This window comes from Pyrus communis, chromosome 13, assembly GCF_041283825.1.
Source record: "Pyrus communis isolate YQ-2024b chromosome 13, ASM4128382v1, whole genome shotgun sequence".
Lineage (NCBI taxonomy): Eukaryota > Viridiplantae > Streptophyta > Magnoliopsida > Rosales > Rosaceae > Pyrus > Pyrus communis.
The window spans coordinates 15406082-15425368 of NC_142577.1; the positions used below are offsets into that span (position 1 = coordinate 15406082).

At 38.1% G+C, this 19287-nt stretch overlaps 3 protein-coding genes across 3 annotated transcripts; all 3 read right to left on the reverse strand.

Moving 5' to 3' along the window:
* Positions 1-1829: 1829 nt before the first annotated feature.
* On the reverse strand, positions 1830-11044 carry LOC137737239 (putative triglyceride lipase). Its single transcript, XM_068476666.2, has 18 exons — positions 10520-11044; positions 10142-10200; positions 9845-9926; positions 9626-9693; positions 9402-9471; positions 9015-9096; positions 8663-8727; positions 6848-7867; positions 6643-6705; positions 6512-6558; positions 5776-5821; positions 5602-5681; positions 5116-5229; positions 4544-4625; positions 3834-3959; positions 3381-3461; positions 2387-2512; positions 1830-2212 (listed from the first exon to the last, which is right to left on the reverse strand). Exons 1-18 carry the CDS (start codon positions 10841-10843, stop codon positions 2141-2143), a joined length of 2607 nt encoding a protein of 868 aa, XP_068332767.2. The 5' UTR covers positions 10844-11044; the 3' UTR covers positions 1830-2140.
* Positions 11045-12549: 1505 nt separating this feature from the next.
* On the reverse strand, positions 12550-14330 carry LOC137736482 (late embryogenesis abundant protein 1). The gene is made up of 3 exons (XM_068475746.2): positions 14175-14330; positions 13785-13919; positions 12550-12975 (listed from the first exon to the last, which is right to left on the reverse strand). The coding sequence occupies exons 1-3, from the start codon at positions 14226-14228 to the stop codon at positions 12895-12897; spliced, it is 270 nt and encodes an 89-aa protein (XP_068331847.1). The 5' UTR covers positions 14229-14330; the 3' UTR covers positions 12550-12894.
* A 1198-nt stretch (positions 14331-15528) lies between these two features.
* Positions 15529-18878, reverse strand: LOC137737039 (beta-amylase 1, chloroplastic). Its single transcript, XM_068476388.2, has 4 exons — positions 18029-18878; positions 17298-17508; positions 16820-16930; positions 15529-16735 (listed from the first exon to the last, which is right to left on the reverse strand). Exons 1-4 carry the CDS (start codon positions 18616-18618, stop codon positions 15932-15934), a joined length of 1716 nt encoding a protein of 571 aa, XP_068332489.2. The 5' UTR covers positions 18619-18878; the 3' UTR covers positions 15529-15931.
* Positions 18879-19287: the final 409 nt, after the last annotated feature.

The window sequence follows — 19287 nt, forward strand, 5'->3', positions numbered from 1 at the left end:
CATAGTTGTGTTTGTAGCTCTGGTGATTAAGAATGTAAATTATACGCAGATGCAAAAGTTCAAGTCTCCTCTAATATATGTGATGTACGTGTTATGCTTTTATAGAAGGATTATCGGCTAACAACTAATCAATATTAACATTGTCCGCAACTTAATTATCTGCACAATCCGACGTTTTTAGGTAATATTTTATTCTATCAGATTTCCAACATGGGATTTTACATTCTTCAAGAGTATGAAATATGGATCCTAACTCATGCTCAAGCAAATCAAGGATACAAATTGCTTCACAGAACAAGTCACAAGAGCAATCCAGCAAAAGCATAACAGAGGAGAAATATTGGTCTCTCAAGAAGTCAGATGCATAAATGACGGGTCTCAAATGTGGGCCCCACCAGAGGCCCAGGGATTATTCCTGTCAATAATTTTTCAATAGAGGACCACAACCTCAGTGGTGTCTTATCTTCCTTTTTTTCTGGACGGTGGTAGTTATCTCCCTTGGTCTAAAACTATAGCCAATGGTATTTGTTTAGGAATTATGAATTAGGAATCAGGACAAAGGGGGCTTCCTACTAGGCTCCAAATTTTAGCATTTGCAAATTTGTAATGCAAGTGAAAGTCTCTTCTGTCTCCATCATTGCAAGTGCTGTCAATTCTGTTTGTGTTGAGAACCAATTAAGAGCATGCTCTTAATTTACTAGAATGCGGAACTTGTGAATGTAAGCTTAGTACACATTGTTGGCCCCTTCTTTGATAGGTTAAGCTTCAAGGGTTTTGTGCTTAATACGATCTCACATCGGAAAATTGATAAAATGTATTATTATTTGTTACTTACAAATGGGTCGTTTCGCTATTAATGATAACTCAATGCATGTCGGGTTGTGTACGTTATTATGTTGGGACAATATCGGTGTGATTAGTAGTGGGCTACAGACTTGACTCTGAAATCTTGACAACAACAACAACAACAACAACACAACAAAGCCTTTTCCCATCAATGGGGTCGGCTGTGGGGAGATACAACACAAGGACTTCCTAGGTGGTCACCCAACTCATTTAACTTCGGAGTTCGGATGGGATTTGGTGCATGTGAGCTGGTATGATCGCATTCCAAGGATCCGGTGCATGTGACCCTGAAATCTTGACATGGTATAAAAATAGCTTCTCCCCACCCCAACCGATCCATTTGTGAACAAGATCCTGACCTGACGTTGACATAGTATCAGATAGACTTCTCCAAAATCTTGAAATTTTGTGGTTGTTTAACATATTATCAAAGTCTTCTTTGCAAGTAATCGAGAGTTTGATTCTTTTTTTCAACTCGTTTGTTAGTTATGCCGGGTAGGGTGGGTGCTCCACCCATCTGCTTGTTTATCTTCCTTTATTGGTATGACTCTCCGCGTGTAGGAATAGCATGCAAGTGAGGAAGAGAATGTTGTTAAGCTTGACAATATTGTTAGTTCATTATCTTACAATTAAGTTTTCAAATTCTAGCTGTCTAAACACAGCATCAGAGTCTTCTTTGTAAAAGGTCATGACCTCTAAAATCTCGTTTGCAATTTCTTTTTTTTTTTTTTTTTTGAGCAAGTTTGCAATTTCTTTAGTGGTTTGCAATGTGTAGGGTGGTGCTGCACTGCACTTATATGTTGTCTCTCTTACTCTATTGCTATGCCTCTCAACGTGCAAAATTGATGCGAGAAAGGAATTGGTGTAAGTTTGATGTACATTATCGACCCAGTTTATGATAACTTAAGCTTTTGAATGTGTTTCTAACAGTTAACATTTCAGAATTGGGAAACTTTTGAAACTTGACCTATTTGTTGGTATTGTTTGACCCAAAACAAAAAGGAGACTCTTGATATTAGAAGTAAACTAAAACTTTTGAGTTACAAATGGCTGCTGATCTTTATAAACATGTATAGAATGTAAAGCTTTGGATAAATTTATGGTACCTGACGAATGTTGGTATGTTGTAGGTACAATACCTGAAAGTATTGGTAATTAAAAATTGATACATTCGACGAAAGGCATGCTTAAGCGTCGCACACTCCACGTAGTGGTCGATCTTATAGAAGTTCCGCCAGAAGCGACTAGTTGCTGCCCGGATGCCTCTTTACTTTGGCATGGTCTAGTCTGGTCTTCAGCTAACTTTCGCATTCACTTGTTCTTCGGACAGCGCCCTTGCTGCAACTTGGTAATTCGATCTCACATTCTGGAAAGAAAGACGAGGTTAACAACTGACATTGAGAGGGAGATATTACAACAAATAGATAGTTACAATGGCAATATGTGTCGCAATTACAAAAAGCCTGCAAACACCAAAAAATACCCCCGAAATATGACTACTGAAGAAATATTGTATATGAACTCAATCAGATGAATGTACCTCTAGTAATGTGATGTAGTAAAAATCCTCCATGTGCTGCATAAGTGCAGTCCCATCTCTGACTGAACGGAATATGTTTATTTCGGTCTGTAATATTTTCTCGATAAGCTCCTTCTCACCCTTCATCTGTAGGAAAAACAAAAACTTAGTCAAACTTCTGATAAAATTCAGAAAGCCAAGCCTCGTCTGAAGATAAATATACTGTCATTAAAAATGAACTTTGAACAATGGAAAGCTTAAAGATGATAAACAAACTGGAGCACGCTTTATACCAAAATCTTAATAACAAATTCAGTCCCACTTGACCTCGATGCAGCCGCTGCAGCGGTGACACACATTTCATGTACTAAGCACGTTTGCATCGGATACAAAACTCGTGCATTGTCCATATTTCTCATCAATTAAAAACATTACCAATAACTCAACTTGACACAAGATACTCTCTTTTGAAGAAAATTAAGGAAAACATTAATTCTTGGGGAATGTGATTTCATAATCCAACGGATTCATTTTTTATATCTCCTTCAATCTAAGCTAATATTTTGCAAGGATGGTCACTGAAAGGAGACATAAAAATAGATTATTAGATCATGAGAGCATATTGAGGGATGCATTCCAAGATAGAGTCCTTACTTTAAGAAAAGTAAGGACATCGATAACTCCCGATGAGATCTAGTGACCTATCAAGACAACAGTTTTTTCTGGTTATTTTCATTGGTTTTATCTGCAACACGAAAGTCATTATGAACAGCTTGGTTGTTACTAACATTATGAACACGCCAAGCCTGATTCATTTTAATTTCTTGAGGAATTTTATCTTATGAATGGTTCTTTTGTTAATTTCTTAATATATAATTGAAATCAATGATATAAAATTATGAATATGCAGCATATCTGAAGATTGGATTTATGAATGGACATACGAATCTGACATTAGAAATCCATAAGCAAGCGTACTAGCAAAATGAAAAAGATTGAATGACGAGGAACGTACGAATTCACCGACAAGTACATCTGGTGTGTACTCCCCAATCACATCAGCTTGGTAACCATCTTCAGAGAGCTCCATATTTCCCTGGATGGAATTATTAGCTCAGATTTAAGTAAAAATGTACTATATTCATTATTCACACAAGCAAGCACCCCAAAAACATTTCAAACAGCTTTCGAAGTAAACTTTAAATGACGACAAGTCTTGGAACCTAATCAGAGAGAGACAATTCTGCATCCTAAAGCACGAGAGTTATAAATCTGATATCACAAGTTTCTAGAGGAACATATCATTTAGCTTGGAAATATTTAGCTTGTTACTGCCGACATCATAGTCTCCTAGATATTGCAAGGGCATCATTTATTCTATCCACAAATAATACATCTATGAATTAACTATAAGTGCGGTTGGAGAGTAAATGGAAAACTTTCCTAGATAACAAAATGAATTACCCACCAAGGCATTTCTTAGGTCTCCTGTTGCTAGGTAAACAGGTTGAGCTACATGGCAGTATCCCATCAGGCGGGGGATTGTAGGGATGATGTCTCTGTGGTTTACAACTCTCCAGCTATCTTTGACTTTCTGCAAGGGTAAGTTTTGTATGCAGAATAAATATTCACCAGAAAAATACACATGTAGCGTACAAAATGTATATATGCGTGGGTGTGTGTGTTCACACGCTCGATTATTATTTTAATTTCATGAGGGAAATTATTACAACGTGGATCTGACTTCATGATTCCTCTAAATACAAGTCCAAAGTAGTCAAATCGAACTATCATAAAACTCTAATAATAATACACGCACGCACATGAACACACACGCACACGCACATGCACACACGCACGCATATATATGGTAATTATATCATCCAACATTTAGAATGACAGAGAGTGGGTTGGGAAATTTGCTGCTAATGAATAAATTCCTTTATAACAATCCTATATTTTAAAATTATTTTCTGCTTGACTCTACCAAGACTAGCAGCTACATTTTATACTAGGAATAGAAGATGAGTTGTTCCAAGTTGCAACCAGAGATGACTGCAGCAGAAATGAAAATGGAGCCGTGGAAAAAGAAAGCTGAGGGCATTTACCCAAATACTTCAATGAAGAATTAAAAGCACATGCTGGAAACAACTAGGAAATCCCAATTCCAATGCTTACCTTGTTATAAATTTCGGCAAATACTTTGTTACCAACCCTAGGAGATCCGAAGTTATACATCGTCACAGAAATCAGTCCACGCCTAATAAAAGAAAAAGATAAAAAAAAATAAAGGTCTATTACCATAGAATTAACTTAATTGAATTAATGTTAGATAGTGGTGTAATGCATCTTCCAATATAACATAGAGATGCACTATGGCAGTTTGCTTGTGTGAAAGTACGACAACATCAGTGGCACGAGACATCAGTCTCTAACAACTATCATCAAATACTGTACTTCTATTTTGTTTATTTTCATCAAAAAAGTCCCAAGCATGTGCTTGAAATTGATGGATTACACATTTTAAACTAAGAAATCTTCAAACGTATAACAGGATGAATAAAACAAGCACAACTTACAGACATAAGAGAAAACTGGATTAGTACAAGTTATGATCAGAGTCCAACATAATCTATGGTTAAAAGTGATCATGTACAGACATGCTCTTTTGCATAGACGAATAGATACTTCCACTTACAAATTCCAACAAAAAGTATAATGAATTCACTGCATAGAAAATAAGAACTCACTTTACTAGCTGACTTGAGGAAAGTTCAAGAGCCAGGAGGGTCGACAATGCACCACCTAGACTATGACCCGTTATATAAACATGCCATTTGTCCAGCGGCTCAGCAATATCATCACTGTCAAAACGAAGTGAACTCTCATACTTGCCAATCCACAAATAAAGAAAACTCGTGCTTTGGAAATCTCAAGGAGAAAGTAGAATAAAAATTGATAAATAAATAACATCTAACCTGTTTTTTTTTTAACAAACGATACCCTAAACTAACATCTAACTTATAACTTAGCCTAAAGGTTCCAAGGATTTTATCTTCGAAATGACTTCAGTGCTTATTAATAAACAATTAACATCTTACTTAGATTAATCAAACTGAAGCAAATCTGTGTGATTCTTTTAGATATTGACTGTCCTATACTACTTGACTTGTATGCAATTAGGAAACAAGCTAAATTAAATAAGAAAAATAAATCTAAAAAAAGTTTGAACTTACAAATAACCAATTGCCAATTTCATGAGAGAGACGATCCTTATCCTGACTGAATCATATGCCCTTAAGAAACCACTATGAACCTGAATTTATCTAGTCACCATCAGTAAATGCATAGAGACAGTGTTTCGTCAATAATCCGTTCATTTCACCCACAAAAGAATAGATTTTCCTTACTTGAACTTCTTGTTTGAAGTCTCCGCCTATTCTTTCTGGATTTAGCCTATAAAGGTATAAAATCCAACATTTGTAAGAAACTATAAAACTTAACTTAATGGGGCATATCTAAAACTGTGGAACATTAAGTGAGACAATATAATAAACAAGTACTCAGAAACTTAGTGCATAAGAGATTGTTTAAACCTGGACCGTTTGGCAACCCAGCTAAAGTGACTGGGTCATGGGTCACCACTCTGACTGTGGTTGGACCATAACATAATATAATGGTTAATAAAATATAAGTGATCGGTAGCATCAATCAAGTGTTGCCATCTAACGTACAGACCTGTGGTTTGAATCCAAAATTTGACTTTCAATACATACTTTTCTTTCAAAGAATAACTTGCCGGTTTTCCTCAAGCACAACTAGTTCAAAGGGTTTTCTTATCAATAACTAGCTCAAAGGTTTGTCCACCAAAAAAATTCAAGATTGGTCCAACTTCCAAGTGGGTGGTTAAGCATAACAAGATTTCCTGTAGGACCTCTACTAATACGGATGGGATGGTTTTTTCTGCTAATCTGAACAGGAACCCAGACCATTCAAGAAATTGGTTGACCTTGCCTGGTTTTAAAAATCTACTTACATAGTTACATGCATTATGACTCCAAAGAAAATTAGGAAGGATGATCACAAATCACTAATGTCAATTAAATAAACAAACCGATTATAACTTGATAAGTAAATAGATATTACCCAGTAGGAGCTACCATCAGATCTGTTCGCAAGTCCTTCCATCTTGACTGCAACAATTAGAGTCCAGGCATTTAGAACCAGAAGATACATAGCCAAACTCCATTATAGAACAAAAAATATATATAACCTGCCTGTTCTGTTCCCCTGAAAGCAATAACTAGTCTTTTCCGAGCAGAATCACGCCAAATTGCCACCTGCAGTTTCCTATAATGTAATTATCCACAATATATATCTCACAGTTTATTGACAGCATCTTGCCAGTGCCACATGTAGGTGTCATGATTCTTCAGATTTAGAGAGATCAACTATAATACTTTCAGAGGGAAAAGTCCTTACCTGTGTGTCTGTTGTTGCATTATCTAAGAAACATAGTTTCTCAAACTCAGACTTTATGAAACTTGGGTGTCCCAAAGAAGTAGCAAGCATCGCCCAAGCCTCCATGGCACTTTCTGCACTAGAAAAGAGTTCTTTCATCTCCTCTGCAGCCCGTGCGCTAGCAATCTCCTTGGTTGTGGGATCAGTCAAGGCATCATCTTCTACATTGCTACTATCCTCTACTTTAGTTTCACTCGTTCCTACCGCATTTGATTCAGATACTGCAGCAGTTAGAACCACAAATGTTCCTAAAACAGAATCAGTTTGCTTTAATAGATCCCTTGTTGCTTTCTTAATATCTGGAAGTGAAGACTGAATCATGCTAATGGAAAGTGGGCTAGTTGTTTTATCCTTATCAACATCTAAGCCTTCTGGAGTTGCAAGCCCTGATTCAATATAAGATGCTTCTGCTATCTCTCGTAACTGCAAACCAAATCTGTTTAATATATCAAACCCATCCCACTTTAATTTCTCTGGAACTGGCAGACCAAATTTCTCAGCAACATTTTGATTGATTTCATTGGCAAATTTCTTCCAGAAATTCTTATCTGATTGTGTTTCTTCACCAAGTTCTTTCAGTGGTTCAGGGGTATGTCCATTCTCCACACCACCATTATCTATGCTGGACTCGTCTACATTGCTGCTTGCATTGAAGCCTGCATTATCTAAAAAACTTTCTGCTACGCTACCCATCTGGGAAGTCACATCTGACACACCAGCAGAATTAGATTTCCCAGTGCCTTTTGTGTCATTCACATCACCGCTTGCAATTAAATTCTTCATAAGGTTTGCATTATTGAATGACTTTAGCTGCCCAAAAGCATATTCCACAAATTGACGTGCTTGCACAGTGTCCGAGCCAGCAAACATTTTTTTCATAGCAGGTTCAAAACCATTTTTACGGAGAAAGTCGGAAACAAAGGGGACCCTACTCCACCACTTTTTTGCCTCATCAATTTCATCAAAAGTTTTATAGTTGACCTGAAAGTTCAATACTAGCAGTTACAACTCAAATAGAACAGTACACCAAAACAGAATTTCAATGTAAAACTATAAAGCAGGTCCACTAAGACCATCACAGCAAATACAAATTAGAACAACAGCATTATATGAAAGAATTTTGCAAGAACCAAACACAAACAATTTACAAAAACTTTCATTACTAGCAGAGAAATATTAGGACTTCAATAATGACAGCAAAGTACTTAAAACAGTGTATTAAGTGTCAACTTAAGTCACTGAAAGAACTGACAACTACAAGGAGTATGTACCACACAATTGCTGTGGTGATTCTCTTTCTTCTTTTTTTCTTCAAATTTTCATGTTTTTTCTCTTAAAGGAAATGGTTACTCCAGTTGTATTTCCCTAGAATGTGAGAGATTAGAAAACAGCCATGGAAAAGGAGACCAAAGTAAGGCATTCCAGAAGTAGAACAATCTCATTCCTTCCAGAAATCCTGAGGCACCTCCGGGATTGTTTTAGAACAAGATTTTCAGTGAAGGGAACTTTTTCATGGCTTACACTTGTATTGTATGGTGTGGGTGTGGGTGGGTGGGTGTGTGTGTGTGTGTGTGTGTGTGTGTGTGTGTGTGTGTGTGTCCATAAGGGGCGAGCTATAACAGCCTTACACAGAAGTCAGAACATGTGGTTTTTTTGTTATACATGATATCCTAAACCAAAGTAAGGGGCATTCTCACAACAGGAAACAAGGCAATGCCTCTTTCTCTCTGGAAGCATCTACCTATATCACAATTTTATTTCACCAGAGATACTTACCTCTAAAAGTACTTTTCCACCGCCTCCCATTCCTTCCAATTCCACCAGTACTTCATGCAAATTTCCTAGAAAAATACATATATGATATTTGATCATTTTGACAAGGGAAAAAAATATAGCCTCATCTATAAACATTAACAGTCCTAATGGAATCATGATAAACTAAAATACAATGACATTTCCCTATTTTTAGTAGCCACCGAATCATCCTCTAGGGCCTATACTAATAGTACTACAAACATAATACCTTAATTACTGAATGAACTAATAAAACCAACCCAATAATCTGGCAAGATAATGATCCATCATTTTAAAACACGAATACCATGTAAATGATGGACTTGAAATTTACCATCACAAAGGTCTTCTAGACTGATGCTCGCATTCCCCATTCGTTTATGTGGACTTACAAGGTTTGCATCCCAAGCTGCAACCTAAAAATTGATGCCAGATATGAGGAAATTAGAGAAAAGAATATGATCAAGAGCTAACATGCCAAGAATGTTAAGTCCTTAAGAAAAGATCTTCAGCTTCAAGAGTAAATAGTTAAACAACTTTGTATCAACAACTGTGTATCATTAATATTGTAGCTAACTGGCCGGAAAAAGGAAATATCCTTTCAGCACAAACAGTTAAAATTTATCTTCAAACACAGAGAGATGAAAAGAAATGAAATAATAAGCAAGAGCTTTATGCACTAAGTAAACAAATATACATTTTAGTGAGAAGACATGTTCACCTGAAGATTTTTGGAAGGAGGCAGCTTGATATTAAAACTGAAGTCCTCGTTCCATGTTGGCTCTTTGGTCCTGCCCCCACATTATTCGTAAAAACAATATAACAAAATCAAACTTATGAGTTGAATTAAAGCAAATGCTCATGAAATTTTATGGATCCTGGTGATATGTATATGTTAAGCAAACTCTGGCCTTTTAAAATTAAACATTATAGTATCAAACTTACCCCCATTTAACCTTGCTTTTTACGACTTGACCATCTAATGTCATAATTACATATGGATCACTTGTTCCCTAGAAGCATACGAAAAGGTCAAAATAGATCAGCAAAAGAAAAGGAAAACAGGAAAAAATAGGAAACATGAAGTATACAAGATTATAGAACATTGTCGTATAAATTGATCACTGTAATATTGAATGCAAAAAGGGTTGAAACATAACAAACCCATGGATCCATGGCTGGTAACTCGAGACCTTTTTTCAGTTTAACAGATAATTCACCATCATAGATCTCACGTATAAATGACCTGCGTTCATTAAAAGCATATTTTGTCATAAAAGTAACCAGTTTATCAGCTAATGTGTTACTGGCACCTAGAAACATGAATCAGTACGACTTAGATATGAATCACTGACATGCAAATATAAATTAACATCATTTTATCGGAGTTGGATACGTCTATATCTACAACAGATCGAAAAATTATATTTCTATGTCTTTAAAAGTGAAGTGAATGCATACTCTGAAAGATACACTGTCTTACAATCTGCAGCATCAACTTCATGCCTTCCAACATTATCCTGAACAAAACAATTCCAACAAACCGGATGAATTTGAAACTAAACCGCTCAAGGTAATCCACCATCAGAATCCCAACAAGGCCGATGATACGAAACTTAAACCTTTCATTTCACTAACCAATTAATGCAAGATAAATATAAAATAAAAAAATGTGATGCTGTTAACTTACTTTTTTCCAATTTTTTAATTTCCTCACACTTAACAGCTAAATTCCTATTCCTATCCTTTTCCTCAATTTTCTTCAATTTTCTCAGAAAACAAACAATTTATCATGACCCAAGGAGCAAAAAGTGGAAACTGTAATTGATAAACACTTACAGGAGGGCTCGAGTAGGCCTCGAAAGCAAAACCTGCAAGAACCACTGCCAAATTAATATCAAAAGGAGGCCTTTCACTTCCTTCCTCACCATCCACCTTTTCAATCTCAGCGCCAGCTCTGCAAACGCAGCAAAACGAGTAAATTCCATCCTTGCCCCTCCCATTTCCTCTGAGAGTAAAAACCCTAACTTTCCCTGGCAATGAAGCCGGGAAGCGCAGAGAAAGATTGGGGAATCGAAGGTTGCGGAGTTTGGGGGCAGTGAGAGAGGAGACGCAGCGGCGGTGGAGTTGAAGATGGTAATGGTGGGTTTGCAGAGACGCCATGGCTGAGTTGCAGAGTGGAAGAGAGAGGGTGGTGGCGGCAGATATGTAATTTTGTGGAGAAATGGAGGAGGTTTTTGTAGAGGTTTGGAGATTTTTGCAGATGAGTATGTGCTCGGTTCTTCGTGTAGTTAGTGGAGGGGAGCGGAAGCTCTGAGAAGGAGCTAAGCTTTACCGTTACTGTCGTTACCCTTTGACAGTTATGGATGTCTCAATCAAATTTGTTTAATTTTTGAATAAAAAAATCAAATTTATTTTTTATTTATTGAAAATCTTAAAAAATCTAGTAAGTGATGGCATTTTGTCCATTTGAATGTCTAATATTTTGTTAAATTGATGACATGCTAGCATTATATGTGAGATTTGTTTCTAAACCGACGTATAACCACACTTAAATATAGTTTTAGTTTAGACCAAATTGTGCAATTGATTGTCGTTTTATCGTTTTGAAACACAAAAACATCAACTTAGGAGAAGCCAAAGCCACACAATCAATATCAAATTTTCATATCACGTTAGCCCATGAAGAGGCCTTGAAAGTTATAGGACTAACTGCATTTTTAATCTACCTCATGACCAAGAGGCCTCTAATTGTACACAACACTATATTGTTTTAGAATTTGAAACATGAGTCGTTTGCATGGTGAGAGAAAGACATTATTCTGAATCCCATTTGTGTGTTAATTGTATGGACATTTTGAACCTTTTAAGGCAAGAATATTACTCAAATACGAAGTGCAAAGAGGGTGTAGTGACATTGAGAAGTTATAGTAATCTCTTTTTTTATTTATGCGAACATTCACAACAATAGAATCATCAAGAGCCCGAGGTTATACCTGCAAAGTTTTCCACGTTGCATGCTTTCCTCTCATGCTTTCACCTCTACCAAATTGACCGTTTGGTTGATATCCTTGTGCATCTTTTGCCTGCTCATGCATACCAGAATTTCACCCTTCAATGTTTCACAGAGGTTGTCATCGTAGCACTTGCTTCTAATATTGTATCACCACCGAATGGGGTGCGTGTTAAGATGTATAATGCGGTCATCGGGTGGTTACGGAGTACCCGTCCCTTGTACTTGGATCATACAAATCTAGACATCGTGGAAATCGTTAACAATTTGGCACTGTTTCTCACTTGTTTTACAAGTCATCACGTTGGGTGCTTGAATCATCCCATGTGATTGGTCTTGAATATCTTATAAAGTTCTCATACGTGGATGAAACCCAATTTTTTGAGGTTTGCTTAGACTTTTGGAGTTTCTTTGTTTCAGAACCAGATATTGTTACACCAAAGCGCCCGGTGAATTTTCTTGCTGCTGCTGCTGTTGTTGACGATGGCCAGACATCTCGCTTAAAAACTCTCTAGCGTGGGAAATATATCTCGGTATCATGACGAAGTTGAGGTTGGTCATGGTCTGTCGTATGGCTAAGCCAGGTGAAGAGCTTTGCCGTTGTTGAAGATGGTTGGAACCTTGTTGAACATGAGACCTTGGTGGACAATGATGACGTTGTTCAAGATAATAAGGTCATGAGGGAGACACTGGAAAATTTATTACAGCTAATTGAACAATCAGTTTAGAGGATTTAAAAGGGACCTAGTAGTATGTGTGTGTGTGTGTGTGTGTGTTACCTATTACACAAAGTGATCAACGTTAATTGGATGTAATACCTAACAGATATATGATGGAGATTAATTAACAAAGGTAATTAAAGAAACCAACTTTGTTTGCATTGCATGGCAATATGGCACTATTGCAGTAGTATTTAGCTTTTATTACATTGACTGCTGTAATGTGAAAGAAAAATGGAAAACAAACTAAAGAATATATCTGTAGAGTTTATTACAACTGATGGCAGGAGCCTTCTTTCGAAGACTTCTCAGTCTGACTCTAACAGACAAATTAACTTGAGTGTCCGGAATGATAAGGAATTAAGAGCAAGGAATGCTCCTAATTAACAAAACCCTAACTCCATCGTAGATGCTAATTAGTTAATAAAACATCTTCACACATCATAACAGGAAGATGTGGCTGCTGCTGGTATATATCTTCTTCATTTCTTTTCATTCATTCCGAGTGTGTTCTTCACGCTGTCCATAGCACCGTGTGCCATGTTCATCACTTGCTCTCCAGTCTGTAACAATTGAGAATAGGTCTATCAGAAGTTTACAAGGTTTATATATTGACTAAATCCAAGCATACATGATGATCATTCATTATTGCATACAAAAATATACCGAAAGGAGATCCCACTTGTTTGTATTATAGTCCGTGTACAGTTGAAAATTACTCGACAATCTTTTGACCACATTAGCTGATTACTAGATAACTTAATTACGCGTTTATTGACGACTGAGTACAGTAATTAATCAATGTAACAAGTGAACTTTACCCATTACATAATATGTGATCCTCTAAACTTAATTAGTTTAGTCCCTAAAGCATCGCTCAAAATTTTCATGCATATATATATATATATATATATATATATATATATATGTGTGTGAGAGAGAGAGAGAAAGATAGAGAAATAATTTACCTACATTAATATGTAAAATATCATTTTATTGACTTAATTAAGCATGTATAATAACATATATTAGACATGTTTTATGTTATTATATAGAATTTATAACATTAATGTTTTTTTTTTTTTGTAAAATCATTAATTCTCCCTTACCATCCATTCGCATGTCATTATTTATGTACATCAAACATTCAAATAGGGTTTATAAACATTAAAAATATATATATATCAAATAGGGGTATTTTAGGCATCTGAATTTTTTTAATGTGTGAAGTCAAACATAATTAATGAATTTGCTGATGTGGAATCTAGTCAATGAGTTTTATTCAAGAAAAAAACTTATGTCTGATTTTATGTAGAGAAAATTAAGTTTTAGACGATAAAGTCATATCTTCATAAAGAAATATATAGTTAACCTGCTGAAGAAATCCAGCACTTTGGTCCTTTCCATGCTGGGCAGACTCCTTGGCTGATTGAGCTGCATCAGAAGTCGCGTTCCTAGCTTGATGTGCTGTTTCCTGTGTGGACTGCATCCACTCTTCTGCCTTAGCCTGCACCAACAACAACAGTAATATATGGCATTGTTTCACAAATTTCGGAGTACAATGGTCTGACCATTATCTAATAAATTATATTCTATACTCAAAGAGTGTTACTGCACCCACGCACTTGTCTTGTTTCCCCACTCACCTTATATTCATTTGTTTCCGAACATTTTCACTAGTTGATGAGCAGGAAAATATGACAAGTGGGCGGAAATAGCAGTGCCGTCAACCGTGCTTGAATCGGAAACATAAATTTCATACCTGGCCCTGGCCTTGGGATTGGCCTGCGTTGAATGGTTGCTGCATGCTAGACATCTCCTCTCAAGAAAATTATAGGACTATTGAGAATACTTGTGTGTGTAACTTGGGGTTTTCTTAATGTAAACGTTTATTGATTTATGTTAAAACTAGGATTGTAAAGGTTATATATACTAAATTATGGCTCCAAATAGGAGTGAGTGACACATGGATTTGGGAGCGAGTCTTTCTGCAGCGTGTTTTTCTGCTCTTGAAATGGGCATTGAGTGACAATTTGTATGCCATCGACAAATTTTGACATGGTCCTTTGAAGGGAGAGGACTAAGCACCACCAAGCACTTGGTTTGGGGGCGAGAAAAACTCGAGTGATGACTTTCATATTGTGACGGGTATGTATAATTAAAAGGGAAATGCTAGATAGACCAAATTTGTAGATTACATGTATAAATGAAATGACATAGAAGTTGATAACTGAATTATTATCTAAATGTTGATTAACGAGTTTATTTCTTATTGGTGACATATCATTTGGTTTGTAAATTTAATTTGTAAATTTGGACTAGCATTACTTATAATTAAAACATAATATTGTGCTACAAAATTTGAAGCATACATATAACGTATAACACGTGGTTATGCTTTAATTGAACAGTATTTATTGACGAAGGTTAAATTTTACCATAAAATTAATTGATAATATGCGAAGGTTCCGAGTTTAAGAATAAGCAAGAATTTGAGTCATTTGAAGGTGACTTGAGTTGTGTGAAATATTTTGAACATCCGTGATTGTAAAATGGACAAAATTATTATGAAATAAAACGTTGTAATTTGGACCATACAACTCTCTGTGGCTACAACTTGAAGGAGCTTCTAGAGACCCGCGACCAATACACGTGATTTGTCACGTGTTATAGCAGGTTTTCCAGAGGAAGTAAAAAGTTGCCTTTCAAGTTTTCAACATTTACGGTCCTTGCCGGTCAGTACTGAGAGACCTTCCCCAAATATGAGTATTCAAGCAAGGCGAGGATTCCAGAATTTGAATTACAAATGAAAACATGTTTCTGAAGTGGAACAGTTGGACTTGCGTCATGAACAATTTGCCCTCAATAATATGACTTGAAAACCATGATAAATTGGATCGGATTGGACTCGAATTCAGAACTTCATAATTTTAAGGGGGGTGAGAAATGACAATTTATGTCTAATTAAATGATTAAAGATTAGACGTGAACAAAATTGATTCATTTCAGTCCTTGAAATGGTAGGATTAGAAATGATGAATATTCGTGACAGACAACATAAAAGAAAAACTTAATCGAACCCAGTGAGCAACTACAGGAAATTAAAGACAATCAAGTTCTGACAGTTGTAATATTCAATAGCTATAGATGGAAGAGTGTAACATCTTATTTGACCATTGGCATTGTACGTTTCAACACTTGTACAGGAAAGAGGAAACTATATATGAATTGGGTAAGATCATGTTGAATCAAGAGGATAGATATGGTTCTTTGGGGGTATTGATACAACAATCGCTACATTTACCCCCCAAATCTTATGGTACACACACGCCACACCCCTACTCATTTTCCATAGCCACAACTTGGATTGATCAGCTACGGAGAAATTAACCAGGGAATGGAGCAGCAACTGTTCTTGCCGTTATGTTTGTACCTTGTAAACGAACGTGCATTTTAGGAATCATCGCTAGTTTCGACTGCGGTAGAAGCGAGCTAGCTAATAGCCTTATCCTGAATTTCTTAGTGCATCAGAGCAACAGCAGCCTCCTGCACCAAAGGTGTTGAAACGTGCACGAAATGTTCTGCTTCCCTCTCCACCTCTTCCCTGCACTTGCGGCTACCCTTTTCCTTCATTTTCTTCACAAACGCCACAAAACGCCTCCAGTTGTCGGGCTGGAACAGGTGCGGGTTCATCCTCAAGTATGTGAACGCGCACATCTGGTTGCCTTGGGTGTTGCCCTCAACGTTCAAAGATGATGCTTCCAAGATCTGCTCGTGAGCGTAATCGTCGTACCTTGGCAGGGCATTTTCACCGGCAAGTGGTACGTTTACTTTCTGTGTGGCCATAGCCACTTGACTAACAAGCTTCTCTGGTAAACATTGAGCTTCCTGTGGCTGCTCGTGGTCGCGCATCTCAACGCAAGTGAAATTGAAGATGGCACCATGGCGTGCTAGCATTTGCGCAATAGGAATGTAACCATCTCTGAATCGTGTGTTGTAATACCCTGCTGTAAGCTCGGGGGCATGGGACCGGGTCCCGTAGTGCCAGTGGATACCTGCAACCTTTACTGAGATCTTCACACCGGCCTCCTCGAAGATAGACTTAGCTGAGGTAAGTATCCTCTCACCATGGTCCAAGAGCATCTGCGAGTACCAGCCGAGGAAGAATTCACCATAAGCAGTGTTCCAGCCTCCACCTTCTTTTCTGAAAAATGGGGTATCTTCCGGCCAGTTGTTATAGTGACCTGCATCAGTGGGGCCTGTGCTACCCCATTCTGGCTTACCCGCAGCTTCAGCAGCAGCTTTCAAGCTGCTGAGCATATACTGCATAATGTTTTATCATATATTAGTTGCGGTCTATAAAACTAGAAGCTACTGGCAGAGAGGAGAGAGAGATGAAGTAGATACCTTGTCAAAACATTGGAAGGCGCCAATTCCTGGAAATTGCCATGTCCCATTCGATTCTGGATAAGAAGGGTAGCGCAGCTCACCCGCTGGACCCATTCCGACTTGGATTTCCTGAGGAGAATTTTGAAACAATTTAGCTTAACAAGCAAGGCATGTATGAGCAGGTTCTAACTAAAGATTCAACACCGTTGAAGACCCATGTACTTGTCATTACAAAAAAAAAAAAAGAGAACATATTCATTATCTATTGGGTTTCACTTATTTTCCTTTTTGGTTGGATTTATAGCGACTTTATGTATCATCCTCGTACACATGAGAGTCAACTTCAAGATTCAAAATGCAGCAAAAATAATAGAGGCATGGGGTTCATTTTTGTCCGTTAATGTTGGTACATGTAATACCAAGTTTTTTCATCATCACAGCCAACTCAGAAATTTCAAAATTCAACTATTCAGAGTAAAAGAGCCTCAAGTGTTACCACAACGGTTTCACCAAGGAGGTGTTTGAAGTTGTCTCTGAAGGCACGCATGAAGTCCGCGTAGCACTGGACTGGCGTGCGGCCCTTGAGGACCGGCAGGGTATCAGCGCCAAGCGATAAATACTCGCAATTCCTCTTTCCCCACTGATCAGTGTATGCAAGGTCTGGATCTTTATCGACCTCCTCCACAACCCATTTGGGTAAAGGAATGCTGTATTCGAGAAAAACACACAATTCAGCCATCAATTTCCAGAATTCCATGTAACAATGTAATTTCAAGTTCAATGTCAATAAAAATCGAAAACAGGACACAATTTTCGAGCTGCTAAAATTTCAGGAAGAATATAAAACAAATCTTGTAATTTATTAAAACCACAAAACCCAAGAGATTTTTCAACGCACCGCGAGCTAAGCCGGCACATCAAGTATAAATTAAATTGCTTATAAACTTAGAAAAATAAATTTTACAACTACTTAAATTATGACACTGAAATTTAAAAAACAATTCATTCTACGTAATTCTTTTTTTCAAATTATAGAAAATTTAAAATGCAAAATAAGATTTATAGAGTTCAGATAATAATTCTCTTACAAAAATTTACTTTCTGTTCACACAAGGAGCGTGCACCAACGCTCCACCATCGCACGTGAAAGTGAATATAAAAAACCAAGCGAGAAAAACGTGAAAAAATGAAAGATGGAAATGAAGTAAGAGAGAGAAGGAGACTCACGTAACGGAGTCACCAACGTTCCCGCCACACTGATGAAACGACATCACAGCCTGTACTTTGAGACCGTGCTTCCTCGCCATCTCGAGAAGCTCAGCGTACCCGCCCCAATTGTACGCGCCTGGCGCGTCCCTCTCCACCAACCCCCACCACACGTCCATCATCACACCCTCCACCCCAGCACTCTTAAGCGCCTGCAGACTCGCGTTCATCGCCTTCTTCCGATTCACCGAGTTGTGCATCGTCACGCTGTCCAACGGCATCATCACGTAAACCGGCACTCCCGTCCCCTTATAGTGCGGACCCCTCACCTGGTGCTCCAGAACCGGCGATTCCGCCTCCGCCGCGAACGCCCTGCACGCCATGGACAGATCCGGCCGGCTCGCCCCGAGAACCGGCGATCTGCACGGACTCAACGGCGGCGACAGCCTGTCAACCCCTTCCGGCTTCTGAATTTTGCAAGTCAGACCCGCCGCCGGAGACTTCCACATTGGCGACGCGCTGACCGATTCCACGGATGATGAGGTGGCGTCGGTCGACCTAATCGGAGTCCCGGAGAGCGCGCTGATCTGGTGCGTCATGCTCAACGCCATTTTCTTTGTAGCCAAACAGAAATTAAGCCCAAACGTGAGAAAAAAAATAAAATTGAATTCAAAAGTTCAAATTTTTTACAGAAAGTTTATGAATTTTTCGCCTCTGCCTTTTCCTTTTGAAGATTCAAATTCTCTTTCCAGTCAGGAAGCTTTTCTGAATTTTGAATTTTCGGATCGTTGTTTTTGGGATTTGAAAATTTTGTGTGGGAAAAGGGAGGCTCGTGAAGCTCCTGCATTTATAGAACGAAAGAGCTTGCTTCGTAGCTCCCTCTGGATAAGATTAAATAATCCTTTCGGGGCCGATACTTCCACGACACGTGTCCCCATCTCCAAGTGGCAGCGGCCGAGCATGCTACGGCTACGATCGCTCGATGTACGCACGTGTTAGCGTGGAAGGTTCCAGGGTTCCCGGGAACGCGCTGACACGTGGCGGGGAGCGAGCGGGGGAGGCTCATGTCCTTTAGGCTTACGACATGTAGTTGGGGGACTGGCTTGCCAATTTCGGTTGTCGTTTTGTGTTCTGAGGCCGGTTTGACGTCCACGGTAGAGGAGGGGAAGAGGGCATGTGGAGACGTGGCCAAGGATGAGTAGCGGTGAGAGTGAGTGTCCGACACGTAAGGGCTTAAGAGTGTTTGGGTATGCGTCGAGGTTTTGTTGAGGGTAAGATTA

Excerpts from the sequence above, each read along its gene's own strand:
- LOC137737239 (XM_068476666.2), bottom strand. The coding sequence starts at position 10,843 with ATGGCGTCTCTGCAAACCCACCATTACCATCTTCAACTCCACCGCCGC. Across the intron at positions 8,728-9,014 it reads TCTAGAAGACCTTTGTGATG|GAAATTTGCATGAAGTACTG; the intron begins GTAAATTTCAAG and ends GTATTTTTCTAG. Across the intron at positions 4,626-5,115 it reads TCCTCAAGTCAGCTAGTAAA|GCGTGGACTGATTTCTGTGA; the intron begins GTGAGTTCTTAT and ends TTCTTTTATTAG.
- LOC137736482 (XM_068475746.2), bottom strand. The coding sequence starts at position 14,228 with ATGTCTAGCATGCAGCAACCATTCAACGCAGGCCAATCCCAAGGCCAG. Across the intron at positions 13,920-14,174 it reads AATCCCAAGGCCAGGGCCAG|GCTAAGGCAGAAGAGTGGAT; the intron begins GTATGAAATTTA and ends TTGTTGGTGCAG. Across the intron at positions 12,976-13,784 it reads GTGCTGGATTTCTTCAGCAG|ACTGGAGAGCAAGTGATGAA; the intron begins GTTAACTATATA and ends CAATTGTTACAG.
- LOC137737039 (XM_068476388.2), bottom strand. The coding sequence starts at position 18,618 with ATGGCGTTGAGCATGACGCACCAGATCAGCGCGCTCTCCGGGACTCCG. Across the intron at positions 17,509-18,028 it reads AACGTTGGTGACTCCGTTAC|CATTCCTTTACCCAAATGGG; the intron begins GTGAGTCTCCTT and ends TCTCGAATACAG. Across the intron at positions 16,736-16,819 it reads CCTTCCAATGTTTTGACAAG|TATATGCTCAGCAGCTTGAA; the intron begins GTATCTACTTCA and ends AACATTATGCAG.